Source organism: Chiroxiphia lanceolata, chromosome 4, assembly GCF_009829145.1.
Source record: "Chiroxiphia lanceolata isolate bChiLan1 chromosome 4, bChiLan1.pri, whole genome shotgun sequence".
NCBI classification, from domain to species: Eukaryota; Metazoa; Chordata; class Aves; order Passeriformes; family Pipridae; genus Chiroxiphia; species Chiroxiphia lanceolata.
In genome coordinates this window covers 51618103-51645574 of record NC_045640.1, presented here as the reverse complement: position 1 = coordinate 51645574, position 27472 = coordinate 51618103, and the positions used below count along the sequence as shown (strand labels likewise).

The 27472-nt window shown below is 39.7% G+C and overlaps 1 protein-coding gene across 3 annotated transcripts in view; it reads right to left on the bottom strand.

The window, feature by feature from the left end:
• PPP3CA (protein phosphatase 3 catalytic subunit alpha) overlaps nucleotides 1-27472 on the bottom strand; it is a 189807-nt gene that overhangs the window by 92337 nt on the left and 69998 nt on the right. For all 3 annotated transcript variants that reach the window (XM_032685817.1, XM_032685818.1, XM_032685819.1), the window contains exon 2: nucleotides 14203-14403. In XM_032685817.1, the coding sequence (XP_032541708.1) occupies nucleotides 14203-14403 (201 nt within the window). The remainder of the gene's footprint in view (nucleotides 1-14202; nucleotides 14404-27472) is intronic.

Here is a 27472-nt window from a genome sequence, read left to right as displayed (position 1 = left end):
GTCCAGAGGCAGAGTGGGTAGGTGGTCAAGGATAGTGCAGATGAAACAGCTGCTGGCACTCAAAATAGCCCCTGAACACCACACTCTTGTCCATACACTCTGGTAAGCTTAATGAGGAAGAATCATCAGTCACACACTGCAAAGTAATAGCTTTTAATGACAGCTGAAATGTCGACACTGCCTGTCCCAGGAAACATGTGTGAAAGGACTTGGTCTTGAAAAAAGGCACACAACTCAGTGCCCAGAGAACAACTCTACCGAGGTCAGACTTCTCAAGTATAAAGTCACCAAGGGAAAAGAAGAAAGAGGTAAAAGGAACTGCATATTGTCCTCCTATGAAGAGTGAAAACAATGTTTCAGAGCCTTAGCACAAAACAATCTGAGCTCAGATGAGTCACTGGGGTTCTTGGACCAAAAGAGACAATACGGATAATTGATAAAACAAGAGCAGACAGTAAGAGGAATAATCTTGATGCTTGAAGAATATGATGGTTTTTATAAAGAGTTAACCTCCCTCCCTCCCTACACAGTTGGAACAGTAGGAGGTCTGTTCAGAAACATCATATTAAGAGGGAAGGAGGAATGTGTGCAAGCTGGAAAGAAGAAGATGGATTAATTAAGAAAAGCAGTGGAGAATTTACCCTGGTCTACCTTTGAATGTGGCCCGGCTTTGAACAAAGGGCAGCACCATGTGACTCCAGAGGTACTGGCCAACTCAAATTATTCTGTGATTTTAAGGAAAGGGCTTAATGTAGGAAAAGAACAAAACAAAAATAACATTATCTTCACTACTGAATGAAACCTATGCTGAAAAAAGATTTAGAATAGGTCACTGCTGCCTAGGCAAAGAATGTGATGAAATAAGAGCCAAAGAACCTGAAAATGTTATGAGAAGATAAGATGTCTTTTGGCAGACTAAGGCTTTGATTTTGTTTAAACTGGCTAAAGTGAGTAATTTAGCTTCAACAGCACAGTGAATAAATAACTGCTACAAAGTTTTAACCTTTACTCATTCAATTAACGTTAGACCTTAAAAGCTCTCCTCAAAGAAAAAAAGCTTTATACAGAAACTAGGAAAGGTGATATTCATATTCCTGATATTCTTCTAGATAAAAAGATACATTCCTTGAGGTTTTAGAACACACACACCAAGGTTTGCTCAACTAATGTAAAATTGCTTATGCAACTGAAATACATTTCTTTCCAGCATAAAAATCTGTACCAAGTATAAAGGTGCCAATCTTCATCATTTCACTGCTGCCTCAATCCAACAGAAATCCAGTCTATTTTTCGCTGCCTCTCCAGGTAAGATAACCTGAAATTTTTCCCAATTGCTTACTTAGGAAGAGGAAGCCTGACTTCAAATCCAAATGCTGACTTCTGTTAATTGCTTATGCTTATCTTCCCTCCCACACTTGTGGCTGTTTTCCAGCCTGTGCCTATAGCAACCACTGGAGACCTGGCCTTGCTGCTACTGTTACTCTTTCTCTCCTGCACATTAACTAATATATGGCCTTGATGGCAGGTGCATCAAGAAGCAGCCAGACATACCAAATGTGTGCCACCAGATGGCATCTTCAACCAGTTACATTTTAAACTTATGCCTTCAGGAGGAGATCCTGCAATTGATAAGAGCCTTTGTATTCGGAACCCTCAAGCTTCTATATCAGAAAAAGGAGAAGCACTTCTTAAGACCTAGACTGGTGTCAATAATCTGAAAATCATTTTGCATAGCTCAAATCATCATTTTACATATGTTCCCTCAACAAGGATTCAGGGAGCCAAAAAAGTATTCTGCACCATGCTTGGGTGTCCTCTCCCCACACACCTCCTTAATGATTTACAGTAAGATCTAGGTGCAATGACATTGGATTTCCAAAGGGGGACTACTGATTTACACAGGATTTAACTACCTTCAATACTGGTCCTCTATTAAGAGATGGGTTTGGCCATAAATACCTCTATGTGTGTCTGGAAACTGAAGTTTTTCCACTGTAATGATCAACTCTATTTCCCTTACCAGATAGCTTCATAAGAACAAAACAAGAAAAAAAAACCACCCTAAACTCCAAGTAATCCTAAGAGAAACAACAGACTACAAGCCTATTTTTAATCTGCTGCTATCAATCAATGCAATAACAAATATAACATACAAACCACCCCCAAATCTATAACAATGATTGCTTTCTTGTTCTCAGAGAGCAACCTAGTCAACAGCGTCTTGCTAATGCTAACCCCATTTCAAGAAAAATTTTGGTAATGGTTACCACCTGCTATAAGCACTAATAACTAACTGCCTTTTAGAGACACATGTTTTCTTATTTGTTTAGAACCTAAAGATGACTTTTTCCTCAAAGGAGTTTCACCCTTTGAACCGGAGTTTTTCAGATTGCATGGGGAAAAAATATAACCTAGTTTTATGTATACAGGCTGACCTCACAAACATCTCTTAGGTTTACTTCTCTATACTTTTAGTTGTGTACCTGCACTGAGGCTAGCTTTTTCCCCCTCTTAAATGTCTGATGAGAACCAAAGGAAATGAAGTGGAACAAAGAAGCAACATTAGCTTTCATAATTTATTGCTCTAGACAACTCCAACTATTGCCTGTGACAGGAAGCAAGCCAAGCAGAAAGAAAATGGAAGTGTTCTGCCACTTCGTCAATGGCTGAAGTCACAGGATTCATTTCTATGGCCACCAGCAATGTCCCCAACCCACACTGTCACAGTGCAGCTCTCAAGCTGTATGTACAGAGGGCACTGGACACAAAAGAGAACATGAATGAAAAATGAGCTGAATTTTTTAAGGTTGTAGATTAAAAATTATACCTTTAAGTGATCTCTGTTAATACAGGTTGATAAAGAATAAATCTGACACAATTCACTGAATTTTATCTACTTGATTATTCTGAAAAAAAAAATTTTTTTGTCTGGATGGATGAACTCCTGTAGTGAAGTCTGACAAGCAATTCATTTTATTACCTAAATTCAACCTATTTTGATTGAAGCAATACTTTTGTGGTGTTTTCCACTTGTAAAGGCAGAATTTCTTGCAGAGGTAGATTTAGAGCAAGAGGTGTAAGAGTGACTGTTGAATATTCAACATGGCAATTTTCAGAAGCAACATATGAAAGCAATGATGCTGGTACACCTAATGAGCCAGAAGGATTCTCTGCAGCACCTTCCTTTGTGCTGAGCACCAAAAGACTAGATTTGACTCAGACACAGGCTCTGAAACTGGAGCTTAATCCATTGCCATTATGCCTTTGGGTTGCCTGCTTCAAAGAAGATGACATAGCTGGATCTACAAAAATCTCACAGAAAAGAACAACACTGACTTAACCCAAACAATCTACAAGGTTCAACACAACTAGGCAAAATAGCACAGGACATAGATTCCTCTTGAAAATTTAATTCTTGATGAATCTTCATCAGAGGATGAGGAGCAAGATCCTCCTCACTTATCAAAAACATTTTATCAGGAAGTAATTATCATCCCAAGTGGTATCAACACATAAATTTCAATTAGATTTAGATGCCCAAGGCTGAAAAGAGAAGAAGAGAACAAACACAGAAAGAAGAGAGAAGCAGGAGCAAACACCGTCATTGCAGAGACAGCACCAAGGAATAATTTCAAATTCACTATAATGATGTGATGCCCTAAAAGAGGCATATAATGACCTCTGTGTCAAAAGAAAATGTTATGGCTTGACATACTACCAGTACAAATCATGTACATTATTGCCAGAATCCCCCGTGACACTTGCCAAGACTTTCTGAAATCTGAGACTGCAGATTGAAAAGGTGCTCCTGTTCAGCACAATTAATATTCATAATTGGTGTATTTATTCAGAGATCATGGATTTTTCAGAGTGTAAAGATGATTTAAAAGTATGACTTTTTTTAAAACTAATTAAAATATTTTTAACTATAGCAGATTTATTTTTCATTTAAGAAGGCACTATCTTCACAGAGGATATTACATACACTTGGAAATTATTCTATAAATGTTTTCTCTAGATAAATGCAGAAAACCAAATAGAGAAAACATCTGTCTCAGCTCTGGTAGTATTTCTTAGAATAATTAAAATGCTAATGAAAAAGCATGTAAAGGCAGGAAGAAGTAGGAAAGCCACCCATCCCAGAATAACATCCTTCTGTAAGTATCATTTCCAACTTCTAATGCTCTCTGAGTTATGCTCTTTCTAAGTGATGACAGGCAATGTTTATAGTATCTCTAAGAACAAACTTGCTAGTTATCTTCTTTGCACTTGCCAGTGCTTCTCAGTCAGGTTTTGATGAAAGGTTAGACACACAAAAACAGATGACGGCAGGAGACAGCTGGTGTTAGCTCCAAAAGCACAACCAGACTCTAAACAACAGAGGCACACACCTGTACAGCAATTCCCAAATCAGATGAACACAGTGGCACCTCCAAGCAGGAACAGTCAGCTGACACAAAACACTGTTTGTCTCTGACTTGCTCTTACTCTGCCCCTCACACTCCTCTAGTTCTTTTTCTTGATTTCTACACTACAGCCACTCTATAGCTGTTGCAAGTACAGTGTGATTAAGACCAAATCAATCCCCTTTCCAGCCTCACACACATATAAATCATGACGCACAAAGCGGGGAACACTGGATCATGTGCAACTAGTAGATTTTTGAGGGGAAGGCAAACATAATGCTGGAATTTCCCTCTGCCCCCTTCTAGTTCTTATTCATTTCAGGAGCTGCTCCATCCAAAATGGGGGACAAAGGAATGTGAGGGGTTGCAATTTCAGCAGTGATCCCACTGCACTCCTACATCTCTTGCCAATACAGACTGTAACCTAAGATGGAGTTAAATTAATTGAGGTGAGAATCTAAAGGAGGAATAAACTGGTAAAACTAAGAGAACACGAAAGGCAAGAACAAAGGTTCTCTCCTCCTAATGAGGATACACAGTACAAACTTCAGGGTTACTTGCAAAAAAGAATCTAAGTGTCAAAGACCCAGTTCTAACTCAAGTTGTGCCACTGAATACATAATTGCAAAGCAAGTAAGAAACCTGATTTACAAGTTTCAGAAAAGTATTTGAAAAGCAATAATAAACAGCACGGCTATGACATACCGTGTATGAAATGCTAACGTGCTATACTGTGCTGTCAGTATTTACATGATGAACCACCCACACACTAAATGAAAGATGGCAAGAACAAAGTCCTAAAGGCTTAGGTATTTGCAAGCAGTTGGGTTTGTATTTATGCTGGTGGTTATTTTTTAATCCATGCAATTTCTGTGCTTGAAGCCCAATATACACACTTGATCCTCCATTTCACACCATCAAATCAAGCTCCATATCTGAAGGATATCTCAGATTCCATGACTTCAGTTTGGCTTATTTGACTATGATTTTTGCACTATAGAAAGTGAACTATAGATAGATTATTTATAAGAACAAGTGAGGTAGTTGTAAAGAGTCCAGTCAGCAGTATCCACTGTCTTGGCAATAATGATAGATTTAAGCAGCTGCTATTAGAAAACATCAGCTCTGCCAAAATGTCAGATGCTAATGTCTCAAGCAGCTCAATTAAGCTACAAGACATAATTGCTTTGTTCTATCAGGGATGCAGGCAGGGATATTTCAATCTGTATCTGGAACCAACAGAAGCATTTAGGGAAAGAACAGATTAAAAAAAATTTGAACACATAGCACCTTAAAAATCTGCACTTTCTTTTGGAAGTCCCAGTTTTTAAGCCACAAGTGATTTGATGTATTATGAATTTTCAATAAAGCATACCAAATAGCTGGAGTAGTGTTGGTTTTAATCAACAAGCCAAATAAAGGATCCAATCAAGCTCACTTTAGCTGTTCAATAGTATGCTTATATGATAAATTATTTTTAACATAAGTTTGACATGCAGGTTTTTTGTAGTTTAATGATATTCAACAGTGATATGTAATCGGAAATAATTGTTGCAGCAGCAAACTGTGTTCATACTACATTAAGAAAAGAATGTATCTAACACATTTTAAAAAATTATGGTAAACATTTCTTCACAAAGTCTAATTAATTTAAGTTAGAGAGCATACCTGCATTATACAGGCACAAAAAAACAACTGCACTATCATTTGTTTTCAAGAGTAGAAAGAGTAGATGATGCTATTGATACTTTCCCTTTCTTCCACTTCCTGGTTTCAACTTCTTCAGCTGAAATCTCATTTATATAAACAAGATTGTGAACTGATATTAAAAAAGAAAAGTCAAAGTTTACTTCAAACATTTGCCTCACTGCAGGCAAAGTTAATTTTCCTATGATGAAGGAGAATTAACTGCAGGCCATTTATTCTGAGAGTGAGAATAATTTGCTGAACTGTGTCTAATTCTCAGGTGTTACTGGTCCAGACAGGGCATGTATTACCAGCAGAAACTCAAACTGATGTAGTTATACCAGGAACATTTGCAACTCTCATGCATCTCTAAGATACAGAAAAAAGTGTCATACTGTAACTGCCCTCTATTTGGAGGGCAGACCACATCACACAAATAAACTAAAACTAAAGATCATTTTAAAGATCACTTTACTGAATGTATTATGGCAAAGAAGGAAAAAGAATAATTCTTACCCTCAGAAGTTCATCTAGACTTCAAAACAGCAATTAAGCTTTCAGACTTGTGAGTCTGAGGACACCAGCCACTTAGGAAGAGGTTTTACAGTTTCATCATGTAAATGCTTTTTTCATCACACATAAGTAAATATTTTAGTTATACATATCCTGGAAATTCAACAGTTTCTTCAACAGTAATCACAGTACATAGGGTTTAGAGCATAAATGTAATTACTTAAGTGTGAAATAAAGAAATGCTAACTAAAATTGATTTCACTGAAGTGTAATTTCACACAAACTTTGCTGTGCTCATACAGATAGATCTTACAATACTTGTAGGCCTCTAATAAGCATCTTGTTTATTTTCCATGCTGAAATTTCATCTTAAACTGCTTCAAAGGTAAAAATCTGCAAGAACTGGTTTTGTTTGACTCTCCAATTGGATCAGATCATTCACATATGTGCTACAGTTCAATGTAATTTTAAATATTATTCCCTTTTACTATAACGAGGGTATAAATACTTTTATTAGCTCATCTTAACACTGATCACTTTAGCTAGAAATTTTTATGTTTACTAAGTTTTAACTTGCACAGCACTAGCAACCTACCAATATTATTTCACGCAACCAAATGAGAGAAACCGAGCAACAGAAAAATATACATGGAACACGAGAAAAAGTTCAAGCCCAGGAGACCCTACCATACTATGGCATTATGTCCCCAGAGAATATCTAGAAGGCTCAAAGATCATAAAGACACATGCTGGCAGGAAAGAGCTTTCCCTCTGTAGGTTTTATGGACCCATAATGCACAAAAGATTTCCAAAGGTCACCAGAGTTGCCACAGTTGTTCGCTCACAGGTTGTCCCCAGATGCCTACAACCTTTTTCCCCTCCCATCAATTTAGAGTTCAAATTCCAAAAACCGCATGTGTTCACTAAAATAAAAACATTACAAGCAATTCCATGTTTAAGTTTTATCTCTCTACCACTGCAACATTCAACCAAGCTAATGGTATTTTTTACCCAAAGACACCATAATAAAACTGCAGGGGGGTGTATTTCCCCTTCGCATGCACAAGGTTAGTACTTATATACCTACTGGAAATACATACACACCTTACCTCATGTGATGCAAAGGGAATAGCAAGGAAAGCTCTGCAAGCAACAGTGGTTTCCTTGCATCTACCACAGCTGTAAACATGGAAGCTGCAAAAAACAGGACTAGTAGAGGAGAACAGAATGCCCAAGGAGAAGATCTGCAGAGACTAGACACCTTCTACACTGCAAGAACAAGCTTTTATTCTGTCTTCATCTAATGCTCTTCTATCTTCACATAACAAGCTGCATGCACATGGCATTTCAGAAAGCTCTGCACACAGGCTAGCACAGAGTCAGGACTTTCTCAATGAAGCACATGAAGGTTTAAAGCAGAAGTGTATGCTGTTTTACCTATTTTCCATTTTTTCTAAATGAAGGAGTAAGAAATGCTGCCCCCTGTGCCTGCACATGGCCTGGCTACAGTCACCAAGTCAGAAACTACCATCATGGCCACTGCTGGTGGTGGCACCCGCAAAACAGAATCAAGAACACCTGTACAGAGGCAGCTGCCTCGGTAATGTTCATACATTACATCTCAGTACCACATGTCAAAAAGCGCAGGTTTATAAAGATGCACCTGACTTAGGTTTTTGTGTTCCTAGATTACTGGAGGAAACTCTTTTTAGTAATGATGGCAGAGTTAACTAAAAGGATTGCGCACTGAGCACAAAAAATGAGATGTCAAATGTGACAAGAAGAAACAGAGCACATGCTAATTACTTTTAAAACAGATACTGACGGGGAAAAAAGACTTATCTTAAAAGCACCAATACACATATCCTGCAAGCTTATTCACTCGTACAGTCATATCTGCAGAAGATATGCTATTTTCATTCAGTATCTGTAAATCTAACAATATCCTTAAGAAAAATAATCCAAAAGGTAAAAGCAAAGATGTACAACAATAAATATTAGACAAACATACTACTTACAGTTCTAGGCATATCCTGTAGTTAAGTAGGTCATTTAAGGAGGTATAAATTAAAATCATAGAAATGTTAAGGTGGGAAGGTCATATAGCACAATCTGCTAGCTTCAAAGCTGAAATTGGCTGCTGCCATCAGCTACTTTGCTGTTGAAATCAAATTCTGCAATATGATTTTTTTAGTGTTTGTATATTAATCCCAGTCCTTCCAGATTAATAATAGTATTTAACCTGTCGTAGCTGGTAATTTTTGCAGATGTTGGAAAACAAGAATTTATTCCACTCCAAAAGTGCAGGTTTGGTTGCTATGAAAAGGACCAGTGAAATGAGGCCCATTAATGTCAATAAATCATACACTTAGTAATTAAAGTGAACACCACAAATGTTGGGGGGAAAAAAAAAAGCACATTTAGGATGGGACAGAATTAAGGCTTCGAGTACAACCTCTCTTACACAGTCACTATGCTACAAATTCTTTTCCATGCAGTGGGAACAGAATGAACCATACTCATGCAGTGAGCAATTCAAGTTGTGTTCCTTTCACTTGTGTGAAACGTGCTCTGGTTACAAAATGTATACAAACCTTACTCTGCAGACAGCATGATCACCTCGCTCATATACTTTCAACACAACTCAGTATAGCAATATCTCACAAAGATGTGTGAATTACTGTCTTCAAAACACAGGTGAGTTAATGGTCCCTTTTACGACTCAGAGCCAAGCAAGACAACATTGCCATCAAAAACTTTACCTACATTTGTTTTTCTGACACATTTAAAAATCCAAAGAATACAAAATTTTATAGATAATTCTACAACATACAGAGGTATGTACGTATATTCATCCACAGAGAAAATTTCCCATGCACTGAAGTCAAAGGGGGACATGCTTGGCTTGCAATTAAGAATGTTCAGTACTTAAGAACAGCAGATTCTAGATCTGAAAGGGAGGGCTCATAAAAACATGCAGGTAATTAGTTAGTCATCATGCAAAGAAAAGGTAGTGTTTATCACCTGACCAAAATCATTCTGTATAGTAATGAATCCCTATAATAAACCTACATAAAACTACCCAGGTAATTATAAATCTGACATTCCCAACTGTACTTTGGAGTACGACTTCAGTAAATATTACCATCAGGGAGGTTCAGAGATATACTTCCTTAGCCTTCTAGAAAAAACAAGCCAATTAAAAATGAGCCAATTTCTCCATGTGTCATTATACTGTTACGAACATAATATAGGACTGGAAATTCCAAGGTTGCCATACAGGCATCTTTCTTCTGAACACTAAACATCTGTAGTCTAGTGGGTAGAGCAACGTCATTAAACACACAAGCTTAAAACAAAGGCCACATGTCTCCAAGTGAAGAGGTTCCTGTTCCCTTGCCATCCCCTTGCCGTCTGCCTTTTCCCTGGAGGGGTTAAGATTGGAATGGACATTCCCCATGGTGCTGCAGGCAACTGGAAATCATCCTGGTAGCCCAGGGTGCCCGATTTGCTTCTTCCACACACTGGAAACCCAGACAACCTCACAACCCTTGTGCCAGCCCCTCACTGCTGCCAATCATGAGACAGGTCTGTACTGGAAAATGCATCTACCATAGCTGTCACTCTGCAGTCAGGCCCACCCCACCATGTGCCCCTTTATCTTCTAGACCACCCGGTGCCTTGCCCAGCTAGTCCCAATACCCTGTCAGCCTCTTGCTCATCTTTCTACTTTGCCTGCCCAGCCACCTTCTGTCAACTTCTGACTCAGTCTCCTGGTCATTTCCTTTTCTCCCAAGCCCTGCACCTCAAGTAAGTCTCAACCAACTCCATATCATCTCATGAGCAGCCCATGTCACTACTTTTCATCCCTACTTTTAGCCTTCCCTGCAACATGCTCACCTTTTTTGACTCCACCTTTCCCAACGCACAATCACAAGTCAAGATAAAGTTGCCTCAACACTGCCCAGATGCAAGAAGAGTCCTGACAGCAGAGCACTTGGGAGTCTCTTCTTAGTTCAGGCTCTGTTCAGATTCCTACCCAGTGAACAGCAGCCCTGCGTAACAACTGCAGGAATAGCTGACAGTTCATCCTGGCTGTAAGCCAGAAGTGTAGTGAACTATGCATGCATGTACATATGTAGCAAATTATGAGAATTTGAGCTAAGGTCACCAATGAGTTCATCAGAAATACTTCAAAAAGCTTATAACCTTGCCAAATTTGGAAATAAAATGTATTAATTCAAAAGGACAATCATGTTGATGCTTCCAGCTAACCACAGATACAGAGTAAGTTTTATACATAAACACAAAATAATTTACTGTGCATTCCACATTAAAGCTCTTTGCATGCCTTGCCCCCACTTATCATTTGCTTGCTCAAATAACAGGCTTTCTATGTAGCCACTTCATTTCACGACTTTAATTATAAACAGAACTCTCAATATTATTTCTGAGGACAATCATATCATCCCTTAAACAAAAGTGAAATTTCAAATGGATGGACAGCTGCACAAGGCTTTAAGAAAAAACATTTCATGTTCTTTAACATTTATCAAGTATATCACTGTGCTAATCCACTGTGCTCTTACTTCAACAGTTACACTCTTCTCTCTTCTTGCTGATCAGTGTCTCAGAAATATGTTTCTAAAAGATGAATGCATCTCCCACAAAGGATTCCGTATTAGTAGGATTTTAGTGATTTATGACTGTCACTATTCAGCAAGACTGCTTTTCTTGTATAAAATCTAAAATTTATTTTCTTCTCTACTCTATCAGTGGTTTTGTTCTTCCAAATGTTTGAAAAAAAGCTTTCCTCTACTCCAGTTATTTTCTTGACTGCTTGCATACCTGGCACTTCCACCACATCATCAGTCAATTGATATTCTCTTTATCCAGTCACCTGCTGTCATACTACTCATACAAAGAAAACTGTGAGGCCCACAACAACATGTCTCACAAGCTTTCTCAACCTCCCCCTCACAATTTAATTTTTTCCTTCTTTTGATGATCACTTTCGTAACTACAGCTTTCATGTTTGTTCATACAGAAGATTAGCACTTCTCAGCTACCCTGCCAACAAGCATTAGAAGCCCAGCTTTCCTATGCTAGCTTAAAAGAGTAGCTACCAGCCACCCTGAAGAATGCTGCAGTATCACAATCACTGCATGAGAATAATTTCAAAAGCAGGAACAAAGCAAGATGTGGGCTCAACTGAAAAAAGAATCAAAGACTTAAATTATACCAGTGTTATACAATGGGGTAAACTTCAGGAGATTAATCTCCAAAATATAATTCAGAACAATTCCAATACCTTCAAATGCACTTAAGAAAATATCTTAAAGAGAAAAATTAAAAAGAGAGAGAGGGAGAACATTAAACATGGGCTTGTAGAAATCAGCTGGGACACAACACACCAGAGCCATCCTCCTACAGATTACATCTCTCAGTGGATTAAAAAAAAGTAAAAATCACTCTCAAAAAAAAAGAGAAAATCTATAGGTAGAATTTTCTGTGTCTCTGCCAATCAGTTATGGAAAATGGTATTGCATCTCTTCCATTTATTCTGAAGTGTCAAAGAAAGCGTCCGTAGAACTTTATTCTCAGCCAACTAAGTGAACCCTTTTATTCATTCTATTTCCTTTATTCATCCATGAGCTGCAATACGATTGACACCTCTTCCATCAGAACTGTAAGGTAGCATGACAGCCTAATTATTCCATAAAAGATGATACACATTACCTCTTCGGGTCAAGCTACAATCCCCTAGTTGGATGTCATTTTTAAAATTACAAGCCTTAATAACTTGAGTATCATTCTAGTTCAGCCACTACACTCCTAAGTTTCAGAGAATGCTTCCTGAAAATGAAGGTTTTGTTATTTCTATGTGGTTTTTGGTGACTGCTATCAGTATTACTAATAAAGACTGGTAGCCCTTCTTCTGCAGCAGACAACCCTATTTCTTGTACTTTTAACAGTGTTCTTCAGAAACAAAAGTGATAAAAGGACCTGCCTTCTTATACCAAGTTTTATACTTTGGCTTCATAGTTTAAAATGGCTGGAATTAGATAGCTTTCGCCCCCCAGCTAACTTTCTATGCCACAGATCAATTACTTGCCAAAAATGCATTCATATCCGATAGCAAAAACAGAACATGGGAGGAAGCACATTAGAGCAAGCAAATGCATTCATACATTGAGAATGCAGGCAGAGGCAGGAGACAATTAGAGAAGGAAATTCAAATATAAGGCATTTCCTGAGGATTAATGAGTGGGTGGTAGTGTTTCATAGTCAAGGGCAGGATGGGTTCTGCAACCAGCACAATTCATTAATCCCCCAGGCAACACAAACTGGGATTCTGCTAATTTTTTTCTGCCCTTGTTATTTTCCTTAACATATATTTAAATTTCCTCTTACTCTGACACCATCTTTCATAGAATCACAGAATAGTTTGGGTTGGAAGGGACCTTAAATACCATCTTAGTTCAAACCTCTCTGCCATGGGCAGGGACACATCCCACTGGACCATGTTGCTCAAAGCCCCATCCAACCTGGCCTTGAAGACTCCCAGGGATGGGGCATCTGCAGCTTCTCTGAGCAACCTGTGCCATGCCTTAATATCCTCACAGTAAAGTCTCTTCATAACATGTAATCTAAACCCATCCTCTATCAGTTTGAGACCATTCCCCCTTGTCCTATCACTACATGCCTATGTGAAAAGTCATCTCCAGCTTTCCTGTAGACCCCCTTCAAGTACTGAAAAGTATAAGGTCTACCCAGAGCCTTTTCTTCTCAAGGTTGAACAGCTCCAACTCTCTCAGCCTCCTCTGCAGAGGAGAGGTGGTTCAGTACTCTTGAGCATCTTTGTGGCCTCCTCTGGACTCAATCCAACTGGTCCATGTGCTTCTTATGTTGGAGGCCCCAGATCTGGATGCAGAATGCCAAGTGGGGTCTCATAAGAGCAGAGCAGAGGGCCAGAATCACCTCTCTCAACCTGCTGGTCACACTGCTTGCGACACATCCCAGGATGTGGTTGGCTTTCTGGGCTTCAAGTGTACATTGAGAAGACATGCTGAACTTCTCATCCACCAACACCCTCAACTCCTCAATATCATGGCTGCTCTGTATCCATTCTCTGTCCAGTTTTTATTTGTGCTTGGGATTGCCCCCAAGCCACATACAAGATCTTACACTTGGCCTTGCTGAACTTCATGAGGTTCCGAGCCCAATGCTGTCTGTATGTCTAAAGAGTGCTACTACGGTAAATAACATCTATAAAATTATCGAATTAGTACCTGGAGCAAAAGGCTAGATAACTTTTCAAGTTTCAGAAAGTAGTTCTTTTCCTAAAGACTAAAAATGTTCTCTGCCTTAGAAACAGAAAGGGCTGAGCAGATGTGATCCCTTCCTCTAAATTACAAGCTGCCTGATGGCCTCCATTATCCTAGTGGTAGCAGACAAAGAGTGAATCAAGTATTGGAGAGAACAAATTATTTTCAAGCTGCCTTTCAGCACCTTAGGAAGCCACATACACCAAGGCATTACTTAACATGTCCCTGCCAGCAACCATAACCCTCCATCATCGTAACTCCATACTAACCTGTGACAGGTGCATCTATGTCCAGTAAATTTTTTTCCTGGCGGAGAATTGAAGCTCCCTCTGTTATAATTCTCAAAGCAACACTCTCTTCCAGTCTCCCTTCTTTCATAAGGTGTGCCTTTAAGATATCCACACGAGGTTTTCCATCATTATCGAACACTTCTTTAGCTGTGAGCCGATGACTTGGAGGAAACGGGACAGCTAAGTGGAAAAAAGACAAAAATATGTGGTCACTTTTTACAGCAAAGCTTCTATTATTGACAATGACACATTTCAAAACATCTGCTGCAAAACAACATTAACACAAATTTTCTACTGCGTCTTAAAAAGTGTGGTTGAAATTGTACATAGATTACCAGAGATACTATTAAAACACATGGATTCTGCAGCACATATTATTCACGCATGCAAGAACAACTGATTCACACTTATAAAAACTTGAGAGGAGTATTTAGGCCATATTTACAGGTAGATATATTCAAACAAGCATCCCAAAAGGCATGGGAGTGTCAGGGAAACGAGGGAACAGAGTTTAAACTGCTCTAGTAGCACTAGAGAGCACTGATAGAAGACTTCCTTCCATTAACAGCATAAAATGCACAAAAAACTGCAACATTTAATATTTGTGCATGGACATGCCTAGATACACTCTAATGAAAATTCTAAAACCCAAGACAGACCTCTCTCTAATGACTTTGGGTAGGGGGATGGAAGATGTTTTCCCTGCGTAAGTTACACAATATACGTTTGAAGCCCATCAAAGTGCGCCTGAGTGCCAAACAGACCACTCCAGCAAAAGCAGGGCAGAGGATGTATCACACTGAAGTCTGAAATAAACAGATAAATAGGAAGGTTGTCCTAGCAACACGGCAGCGAATAGCGAGCTGCGTACTGCCGTCACGTAAGGTCTGAGGCATATGGCAAACTTATAGGTTCCTGCTCTCCAGCTGGAGCGAGAAGGCTTGGAGGTGATGCTGTCAGCCACCAGGATGAGGCTGGAGCATTATCCCAGCTTAACCCCCTTTCTCTTGCAGTCAGTCGGAGTGGCATTAGGCAGCGCCTGCCTCACCAGCCATAAGGTATTTATCCTGATCCCAGCCACAGCTGCAAGAGGGTCAGGTTGTTCGGGAGCTCCAAGCAGGGGAAGGAGGTGGCCACAGGGCTGGTCTCAGCTGGCCACATCTGCAGTACAACCCCATCCCTGCCAAAGGGCCTTGTCTCCTGTGGAGTGTTCTACTGGCAGCTTTGCCACATTGTGAGACATGAAACCGTAATGCAGCAGATCAATGTATCTGTTAGCTTCAATTTTCTTCTAATTTCACAATCAGTGTACTTCAAAAACAGCCCATAAATCACACTCATTATTTAAAGTTCAAGCCACACACTCTTCACTTATGCTACCAGAAGTAACAGAGCAGAAAATAAAAAAAATTCGCTTTGTGCAGTTAATTCCCACTGATATTTTTAACATAAACAGCTTCAGAAAATGCCCCCACTTTTGTTTTTTTCTGGCTCAATCTTTTTTTTTTTCTTTTTCCTGCCCCAGTTCCTGCAGTCAATTCACTGAAACAGTCTCCTGGGGACTAACGAATGTGGATCTCTGCAATATACTGAAACCTGACTGCTCTCAGACTTAAACATGGGACAAAAAGGGGAAAAGGTAAAAATTTATGACATCCCTGACAGGACTGGGATTCTCCTGAAGAAATGACACTTCAATCAATAATGAAGTTATAATACAGCTCCCAGTTCTGGAAAGTCCAGTAGCAGATCTATGATGATCTTTCTCCTAGACTACTTTAAATTAGCCTATGTTTTGAATGGTACTACCAGAGCAGGTAGATTGCGAAAGGAAAAACCTTATCGCCCTTTTCACAGCTACTGCAGTTGAACCTATTCCACGATGCTCACAAAATCAAGTTTATATGCTTTGTCGATCTTTGATGTAGTATCTGCAGCAGACCCTCAAAAGCAAGACAGCCATATCATAGAATGGTCCAGGGTAGAAGGGACCTTAAAGATAATCTAGTTCCAAACCAAACTAGGGCCACATCCCACTGGATCATGTTGCTCAAAGCCCCATCCAACCTGGCCTTGAACACTCCCAGGGATGGGGCACCCACAGCTTCTCTGGGCAACCTGTGCCAGGGCCTCACCACCCTCACTGTAAGGCACTTCTTCACAACACCTAATCTAAACCCACTCTCTTTCAATTTAAAGGCATTTCCCCTCGTCCTATCACTACACGTACCAGTAAAAAACTTTCTCTTCAGCTTTCCTGTAAACCCCTTTTAGTTGCTGGAAGGCTGCAATTTGTCCTCCATAGAGTCTTCTCTTCTCCAGGCTAAACAGCACCAACTCTCTCAGCTTGCCTACAAAGGAGGGGTATTCAAGCCCTCTGACCATCTTCATGCCCCTCCTCCAGACTGTCTCCAACAGGTCCATGTTGTTCTTCTGTTGGGAGGCCCAGATCTGGATGTAGCACTCCAGGTGGGGTCTCACCAGAGCAGAGTAGAGGAGCAGAATCACCTCCTTCAACCTGCTGGCCACACTGCTTTTGATGCAGGCCAGGATACAATTGGCTTTCTGGGCTGCAAGTGCACAGTGCTGAGACATGTTGAGCTTTTTGCTCACCAAAACCCTCAATACCTTCTCGGCACGGCTGCTCTCAATCCATTTCTCCACCCAGCCTGTATTTGTGCTTTTCAAGGTTTGGTTAAGGTCCCTTACACTTGGCTTTGTTGAACTTCTTGAAGTTTGCACAGGCCCATCTCTCAAGCCTGTAAGGTCCCTCTGGATGCCATCCCTTCCCTCCACTATGTGCCCCCCTTGACATGGGTTGCTGCCATCAACAAACTTCATGAGCATGCCCTCGATCCCATTGTCCATGTAACCAAAGATGTTAAACAGCACCCATCCCAATGCTGATCCCTGAGCAATGTCCACCTGGACATTAAGCTGTAGATCACAGCTCTTTGAGTGTGACCATGCAGCCAATTCCTTATTCACTGAGTGGTCTACCCATCCAATCCATGTTTCTCTAATTTAGAGACAAAGATGTCAGGCAGGATGGTGTCAAATGCTTTGCACAAGTCCATGTAGATGACATCAGTCACCCTTTGCTTACCCACCAACACTGTAATCCTGTCACAGAAGTCCACCAAATTTGTCAGGCGCTATTTGCCCTTAGTGAAGACATGCTGGCTGTCACCATTCGCCTCCTTATTTTCCACATGTTTTAGCACAGATTCCAGGAGGATCTTCTCCACAACCTTGCTGGGCACTGACATGAGACTGATTGACCCCACAGTTCCCTGGGTCTTCCTTTTTTCCTTTTTAATGAGGGTTATGCTTACCCTTTTCCAGTCAGTGGGAACTTTACTAGACTACCACGACTTCTCAAATATCACAGACAGTGGTTTAGCCACTTCCTCCACCAGTTCCCTCATGACCCACAAATGCATCTCATCAGGTCCCATGAACTTGTGCACCTTCAGGTTCCTTGAACAGTCTTGACCCTAGACTTCCCCTACAGTGGACAGCAGCTCTTAATTCTCCTAGTTCCAGCCTTTGCCTTCTGCAATTTGGGCAGTGTGGCTGGAGCCAGAAGTTGTTGAATACCTCAGTCTTCTGCACGTATCAGGTAACCAGGTCTCCTGTTTCCTTCAAGAGAGAGACCACGTTTTCCCTTTTATCACTGATGCACCTATAGAAGCATTTCTTATTTCCCTTGACATCCCTGGCCATTTAATTCCATCAGGGCTTTAGTTTTCCTAACCTTGGAAACCTTTCCTAACCTTTTCCTGATCCTTGGCTGCTTGGACAATCTCTATGTACTCCTCCCAGGCTACCAGACTGCTTCCATCCTCTGTAGGCTTCCTTTTTGAGTTTGCCCAGGAGCAAATTGTTCATCCAGGCAGGCATCCTGGTATTTTTGCCTGACTTCGTCTTTGTTGAGATGTATCACTTCCCAGCTTGAAGGAGTTGATCCCTGAATATCAATCAGCTTCCTTGGGCCCCTCTTCCCTCCAGGGTTTTATCCCATGGACTCTACCAAGATCCCTAAAGAGGTCAAACTCTGCTCTTCCAAAGTCAAGAGTACTGAACTTGCAGTGCACCCTCCCCGCTGCCATAAGGATCCCAAACTCCACCATTTCATGGTCACTGCAGCCCAGGCTGTCCTTGAGCTTCACAGTTCCCACCAGCACCTCCTTTTTGGCACGAACAAGGTCCAGCAAGGTCCAGGAACGTCCTGGATTGTTTATGGTCTGCTGTGTTGTCCCTCCAACAGGTCTCAGGGTGGCTGAAGATCCCCATGAGGCCCAGGGTTTGTGAACATAAGGTTGCTCCTACCTGTCTATAAACAGCCTCATCCGCTCAGTCTTCCTGGTCAGATGGCCTGTAGCAGATTCCCATTATAATGGCACCTGTCCCTGCCCTCTCATTTGACTCCTCATCCACCCCCACGTAGATATAAGAGCTATAAAGAATTCTTTATGCAACACAATAATTTCAAAAAAAAAAAGGAAGGTGAATGAGAACTCGGTAGTTCTCCAAGACTCTATCCTCCTTTTATAAAAACAAAAACCAGGAAGGCTAGCTAGTGCTAATGATCACGCACTGGAAGAAGGACGAGAGCAAAAAATTGGTACTTATCTGCAATCACTGGAAGAAGCTGGAAGAAGCACGTACCATTATCTTGCATTCCTTAGCAAGACAACCACCACTGTTCCTCCCAAAGGTATCATAATGTAAAAACCTATGCAGAGTACTATTACTTCAAGTTAACTACCATATATGCTTGTATGCTGAAAGGAGATTTTTACATTTACAAACACAGAGCAAAACAGAGAAACAATCAAGCAAACAAAAGCTATGACATAGAACCTGTTGATTCAGAAAAAAATATGGCATACACTGCAGCACTGTAACAGTTCTGCAGGCAGAGTTCTGACAAAGATGTACCAGTGGCTAATTGAAGAAAAAAAGATACGGTTCCAACAGCAGATGATTCATGATTAATCAGCAAAAACATGAGTGACTGAAGAGACCACAAACTGCATCTTCCACTATGAGAATATTAATTTTGAATGTACACATACACAAAGTTTCCACAGAAGGAACAACGTAAGAAATGGTCATGTTCATGTAGAAGTCAGTTAAACATCATTCTTTACTGGTCATAGCCAAAAATGCCTGGATCAAACAAAATCCTTTTATAAATACAACAAACATTTAATTTCCATTGCTTTATATATAGCAATGTTACCATCTGAATACACAGGTATCCATCTGTTTCTCCATATCTGCTTTCTTTTACTGTTTTTTGAAACCTATGCTATTAGCACTTGCAACAAATAACTCTCTCTCCCAGTGGCTTTACTGTTAACAGGAACAAACCCGAGAGTCTCATCAGACACCAACTGTGCATGCAGCCCACACAAGGACGAAGAGCATGGAGCTGGGAGAGGAGACCACCAGGGAGAGAGGCAGGAAGAAGGAAGGACTGGGGAGCTCAACTGCCAGCATAGAGCATCTCACCACAGCACAGGCTCGGGGGATGTTTTCGTAAAAAGAGCTGGGAATTTGTACCGAGCGTTCCCATAAAACTGGGAGGGGCAATAAAATTTGCATGTATATACCATATGTATTTTTAGAAGTTTAGTGACAAATTTCACTACAAGACCACCACACAAGAGTCATGCACCCTTAACTGTACTCCACAAAACTTAAAATCTGGACTAGTCTCCACCTCGTTTACATCTGTTTCTTTATATTGGCATAAAAAACCAGACAAACAATTATTAACCATGTAAAATACTACCCTGGTGGTTTGCTAATAAAACGTGGACCACAGCCAAAGGCAAAGAAACAAAGCTTTTAACCCTTTACCCTCAGTCTGTCAGTAGCCTCCTCCTGAGATCTGAAAGCACAAAAATATACTCTTTAACCACTTACTAGTGAGGGGCTTTTTGGTTTTGGTTGGGTTGTTTCAGTTTTTTTCACTTTTACTTTCAGGTCTCTTGAGCATGTTCCAGCAAATGGAGGAAAAGATCAACCTGCTATTTTACTGTTCTTGCAAGCTCCTGCAAAACCCATCTTACCATTAACACAGCCACTGCAAAGGTCAGACACATCATTACTGTTTCTCTCAAATATTAAGCAGCCTCTCTGGAACAAATAAATAAATCATAAAGAGCTGTGCTTAATTAGAGTGGACCATGTGTGCACCCATAAATAAAACACTAGCATGTGGCAAAGCAAGCACTATTTTGTTTATATATTATTTATTTTAAAATGAAGCTATACATTAAATTAATACTCTCAGAGGAAGCTGCTCATAAGAAAAACTCTCCTTCATCAATATTCAAGTTCCCTGCAAATTATCTCCCTCTGTAATGCTTATCCTGTAATTTTATATAACTTCTGCTGTATGTCGGTATGTAACTATGTTTATAGCACACCACACCTTTATGAAAAACAAATGTTTTCTTCTTCATTTGGAGGGAAAACACACCAATAACTGCCAACAATAACCCAATGCATTGCATTTGTCTGATGGCAACTTCCAATTCTTCATTTTGAGAAACACTTGTAATATAGCAGTGTCTAGAGCACAAGTTATTAAACAGGTCAACACTTATTCTAGATGTGCAAAAAAAAAAAAAAGTCACTCCTCAGCTTTGCTTTCTTTGCATCTATTTTTTCATAACCTTCAGACTTGGTATCCATAAAAATTTCCAGAAATTATAATAAAAATCATCTCAGAAACTCCAACAAATCTGTATTTTTGAGAGACCGGAACATTCTTAATAGTTAACTAACACTTTTTGCAGGTTGACTTTGAAAATCTACCCCCATTTGATAATGCAGTTGAACGCATAGCATAACCTTGAGCATTCCTGCTGAACAATAACAACATCCATACTGGAGTTTTTACTATTTAATCAGAGTTCTGCATTTCTGTACCATGCTGGGTCTGACTACGTAACAATATATAAAAAAGCAGCCAAAGATCAACTTTTGACCTACAGACAATAGTTTAACACTACCTAATTCCTGTACAGTTGCCTACGAAATTCTGGCTTACAGGGTTTCTGTGAACCAAAAGGGAAGGAACGATGAATTTTTTTTTCAAGAACACTACTTACTTCAAGTGACAGACAAGAACAAGAGGATGAGTCACTGCCATCCACAGCTGCTAAGGGGAACAGAGTGAAACCCCTCAGATAGTGCAGGGTTCACCAAAGTGGTGGGAAAGGGAAAGAGCACTGCCAAAGATGCTCAGCCAAGCAGGACATGGAGTTCTCATGTGACAAACACCCCCCCTTCACAGATTTCCTCAGCCATCACATGGATGATGCTTTCATCTCCATGCACAAGTTCTCTGGAGGTAGACACCATTCAAACACACTGAATCACTGGGATCTCTCTTTTTAACTTACACATTATGTCCTCAGCAGGTATTTTTAGAGTAGCATACAGAAGGTTGAGTTATTTAGAAGACAAAATTTTTTTCAATATGAAATTTTCTTCTACAGCATTTGTAACATGGGCAAGTTCTTACTAGTTTTTTTCCTACTTGAATTTTAGACAAGAAAATACATCTCTATCTGGTCAAAAAAAAACCCCTAACTATTTATATGACAGCATAAGAGTCAAATCAAAATCTCAGCAGAGCCAAAAGTGGAACACGTGTTCTGATGTTTTCTAACAAAAACTATCAGGTTTCATTTTACATTAGCTACTGTCATTAGAGTAGGCACTGGAATTGGCAATCCTCTTCTAAAAGATCAAGCTTTCACCTGCTATTTTAAGACATGACGTATTTGAGGACTGTTTTCACTAGATCTGCTCACCAGATGGTGAAAGTGTTGGAAATTAAAATCTGGAAAATAAATCTACAATATAAAATAAGAAGAAGCTATAAGGATTCCTACAGAAAATCAGCATGAATTCTTCCCCATTGCCAACAAGTTCTTGAAGTGTAATCAGAAGAGTGCTCACAACCCTATTTCTTTAAAGACACAAATCAACTTCACTCGTGAGCAAGGTATTTTGCTTCACAGAAAGTTGGGGTTTTCACTGGGCAAGCTAGCCAATACTGCATAAAGACAGAGTCCGTCAAAAAGAATGTTGCATGAAGATACCTTAAGAGTAATAGCACCTGTAAATCAAACTGGGAGCAGACAAGAGGGTCATTCCTCAACAAAGCCCACACATACCAAATTTAGAGAGAACACAGAATGGAGTTCTTTAGACAAATAACTCAGCTGACAACGTGGAAAACAGGTCGCTTCAGAAGAGGCAGGAGCACCTGTGGCCCAGAAATAACAGAAGGTACTACAGGTTAGCAAGGAAAACTGCTTCACACAAGACTGCGATGAGCCTTGCTAGCATTATTTTTTGATGTACGAAAAGCTCAAAAAAAAAAAGTAACAAAAGGCACGTCATCAAATACCCCAGCTCTGATGACTACTTTTAATATCTTCTGACACTTCAGCCATAACTGGACAACATAACAGAATTGTTCAGAGAAGCTCGTCTAACTTTGGACAGAAACTATGCTAGGAAGGTGTTTGTAAAAGGAAGGGCTGTGTCAACCATGTAGTGGTCCCAACATATTGCCATTGTTCCCACACACTAAGGCACTTGCTGTGGCCGTGTAATCAGTAGGCTTCACCCCTTCACTCCAGTGCAAAGTTCCATTTCAAGCCAACTCATTCCAGGACACTGCAAGCAGTCCTCACACAGCATAATTCTGTGACATCTAAGGGAAGCAAATTCTTTACATAAAATACCTCTGCAGGATTTGAGCCTCAAACTTGCAAGGAAAAGATGAAGTCACCCTGATACGCCTTGTTACTTCCCAGAAGAAGGCTGCCTCCGACCAGCAGTGAAGCTGGGACTGCACAATTTGCCAGGAGCTATTTTGTGACCTCTCAACCATACAGATATGTTTTTGACAGGATGATCTCGTCTAAACTACCTCTGCCATTTTAATGAACATATAGGGATCCTTTTGCAAACAGATGAGTGGCATTACAGAGAGGAAGGGAAATGAAAGTCACCATTAACTTGCAACTACAGAACTGGGATGAAATCCTGTCATTTCTGTCTAATTACCAAGCTAAGGTGTTATGGGTCGACCCTGACTGGTTGCTAGGTGTCTGTTCTCAGAGGATGAAAAGCTACAGCACTACAACTTCCCACCACTTCAGGAATTGTTATGGTCTTCTATGGCAATACCGGCCTTCTCCAAAATACACAGTACCTATATAGCAACACTTTTCTTCAACTCTTTAAAAGGGCATAACTGATTTCCTCATAAACTCAGGTCAAATTATACTTGAAAAGAACAAATGTAAGCAGCAATGTCACCTTGACTCACCTTAAAAAAAATTTCCATTAAAAACAACACCCACTACTACAGGATTTGATTTTCTTTATATTCACCCCAGGAAAGTGGTAATAGGAAAGTCCTAAAGAAGAATTTACACAAAGGAGTTCTTCAAAGGCATTAGAGCAGTGACACATTATTCTTACTCTGGGCTCAAATGAAGAGTAGTAAATAAAACCACAAAGGCCTGTATAAACACACAGGATTCCCTTGATGGTTTGTCTTTCAACTGATGAATTGATTGACATGTACTCCATCTCAACCGCACTAAATGCTTTCATAATAAATTGAAGCATTGATACGAGTAACACAGATAAATGTGTATTCCTGTAACAAGCCACACCTAACTCTAATTTTCAATCATTAACAAACAATTAGCAATAAAAACGTTTTTCAGTTTCTCAAAAAAAAGTCTGAAAAAAATGACAAAAACTCTTCCAGAACATCATTTACATGCAACAAACACATCAGAAAGCATACGAACCCTGAGAACCTAGGAACAGGTACAGGTTGGAAAGAGGAAGGGAAGGAGGTACACTTTAAAAGAACTGCATTAAAGAAAGCCTCATAATTCAAACAAATAAGTCTGCTTGAAATATCATATTGTAGGGTATGTGGTTATTTATTGGCAGCATTCCCAGAGTTTATTCCAACTACTGGAATAAACAAACAAATCCTACCAGTCTTATAGAGCACAAAACAACACATATCCCTATAAAATATTACAAAAATGTATCTTTTCCCAATGTTCAAGATCATATGCAAGTATCTTTGACATTTATGATCCACTCCAGTCCACAGTTCATGGATAAAAAACCGACTACAAAATAAAACAGAAAGGAAAAATTCAGTTTAACAGGAAACATTCCCAGTTAGGACCAACACATACAGTAAAAACTGGAAAATGTGATCGTAGCTTCCTGGCCTCATCAGAAAAGTTTGTTTTTCTACTTTGTGTGTTACACCCAAGTTTTTCCATAGGCCTCCAACTGAATACTGTTGAGCTTTGCTTTTATTAGCTTTTGGAACAGAGAACAATAATTATCCAGAGTTTAAATTCCTTTATAGGAACAATTCATTTGGAGAAAACAAAATCAGGGAAAAAGAACCCTCTAACAATGGAAAATACCGAAGGTCTTCCAAGACTTAGATAAGGAATTACGCGCACTTCTCCATCCCCCAAAATACTTGAGTGATAGATAGTTTCTTTTCTATGGTAAAGTTTCATTCTTGTTCCTAATTGGAAGAAATTAGGAAATGATTGCATGTGAAATTATTTCAATCTACTGAGAAAAGAATCCAAATAAATTGATTGTGGGACCTGAAAAACCTTCAGGTATTAAGCCAGATTTATGGCATCATTTTCTTCTGACTTTCTGGTCAGTCAGTTGACACTACCAAATTTCAGTCTTTTATATGGCAAAGGTAGTGAAAAAGGCACTGCAGACAATTCCTCACCTAGAAACTGAATTTCCTCTCTGATCTTCTGAGCATAATGGGGTACCCTTACCAAGTTTGGTCAGAAATCAGCTCAGCTTTCAGGCCTACCTCAGAGTTTCCAGCGACATGCAAAAGGGCAGAAAAGCAAACATCCTTTCCTTTCCAAAGCTGTTCCACCAGGGCAAGGTTTAAACACAACCAAGATGTAGCTTCCAAAAACTGACCAATTGTGCAAAGTCTGCCACTAGCCACAAAAATTTGTTAAAACAAGTCATAGAATCATAGAATGGTTTGGGTTGGAAAGGACCTTAAAGACCATCTAGTACCAACCTCCCTGCCATGGGCAGGGACATGTTCCACTGTACTGGGTTGCTCAAATCCCGTGCAATCTGGCCTTGAACACTTAGTCCTAGAAGGAGAGATGAGGAAGTAAAAGTAAAGCAACCTTTATTTGCAGATATTCTGTTTCCTAACACTGCTTAAATGCCACATTACAGAAATTGCTCTGCCTAAATGTCAGCCTGCAGAAGTTGCTTCCTGGAACACCACCAGCATACCTCTTGCTGGAACGAGAAAGCTCACTGGGCGGAGAAGATGGAAATTCCTGCTATGATTACAAAGTAATCCTTTAAAAAATATATATCTTAAATTTCAAATTTAGGCAATCTGGAATCTAGCAATTGATACCTTTCCCAAAGAGCCTGCAGCCCACAGGGCAAAGACAAGGGGGAAGGGATGCTAACAGAGCCCAGTACTTTACTGCCTATGTCTTCCAGGTTCTAAGCTGCTGAACGTTGACCAAAAGACTTGAAAGGAGTATCTTTAAATCACATAAGTTTCATTTTATTCAAAATTTTTTTAAAAGTAAACCTTGGGGAAAACAAACAAACAAAAAACTCAAACACCTTACTGAAGTCAATAAATATCAGGATGCAAAGAACATTTAAAACATTAATGTCTTAACTAAATCAAAAAATCATGCTGATCTGTAAATGTTAACCTGGTTTATTATTTTGCTGATCATGAGACATGCAGTAAGTAGCAGATCTACACTGGCATTTTATATACTTCAGTTGGACAAGTATAAAATACAAGTATGTATAAGGACTAAGTGTAGAGGAGCCAAATTAACCTTAAAAAGAGGTTGGAAACAGCAGTTGATGGGTGAGGGGTTTTGTTTGGATTTTTTTTTCTTTAATTCCAAAGAGCTTTGCTTGTTTTAGTAACATTTTTGCCTTTGACAGAAATTTTAATTCAGCATAATTCTGCACAAGTGAATCTATACTGACTCATACTGGTTTATTCTGTATGAGGAACTGGTCAAGCTCTACACATACTAGAGTGAAAAACATCATTTCAGAATTCCACTAAAACTGAATTCTGCTTGTTCAGACATAATAAACAGGAAACACGGGATAGGCATAAAAAATGCACCCGATTATATAATAAACTAATTTGTGCTAGGTTACACCTATTACTGATTCAGTAACAGACCTTTCTTATTCAGGGGTCAGGTCACACAGCTGGAAAAACAGCAATATAAAAAGGTACCAGTCTTTTTTTTTTTTCCTATGCAGTTTAACACCTAGATACCACCAATCTTCACAGCACGGTTTGGCTTTGCCTACATTAGGATTTAGGGACATACACTTCATGTTACACAGAGGCATAATTTAAACAAACAAAAATCCTATAAAGTCTTCACTAAACACCTGAAGACAATTGAAATGACTGGCTTCTCCTGGAACTGAACTGAGCACAAGCTCAGTACAATTTGTTTCATCTTGTCCGATATTGGAAATACCGCTTGCCAGTTCAAATGAATGTCCCAGGTCAAATTAGAACATTTAAGAGGGAAATTCAGCCCTTTATTTACAGAAAGGACCTGAACAGAAGGCAAAGTAAGCCCTCCACAGGCCCTGTAGGTGATGGTGCTTTTCTCTGCTGATGAGAAGAACTGAAACTCTTCCAGGACATTGTTCAGAATAGTTTTATACAGAACTTGTTCTTCTTCCAACACGCTCAAAGAACTAATTTTCTTGTGGTGTTATTAGAGTTCACACAGGTCAATACTAAAGATTATGGACCACATTCACCACTCTGCTATGCTGCTGTAATGCCGTTAAACCAATGGTGTTTCTAATCCAGCATTAATAGATCACATTGAGCTTTGAAACTGGGTTCAGTCTGCTCTTCATGTTTAAATAAAATTTACCAAACCAAACCCAGTGACACTGGTATTAATCTCAAGTAATGTGGCTGTGAATCAGCCCTTGTATTTTTGTTTGGATTTCACGGGTTGCCTCTACCAGCCCTTATACCACAGAGCATCCACATGGAAATTTTGCCCTGGACTCAACTCCAAAGCGTATTTATTTCCACCAACTAACCCGGACTACTGTAAAAAGTTGTTTTTATTTTAAAAGTAAC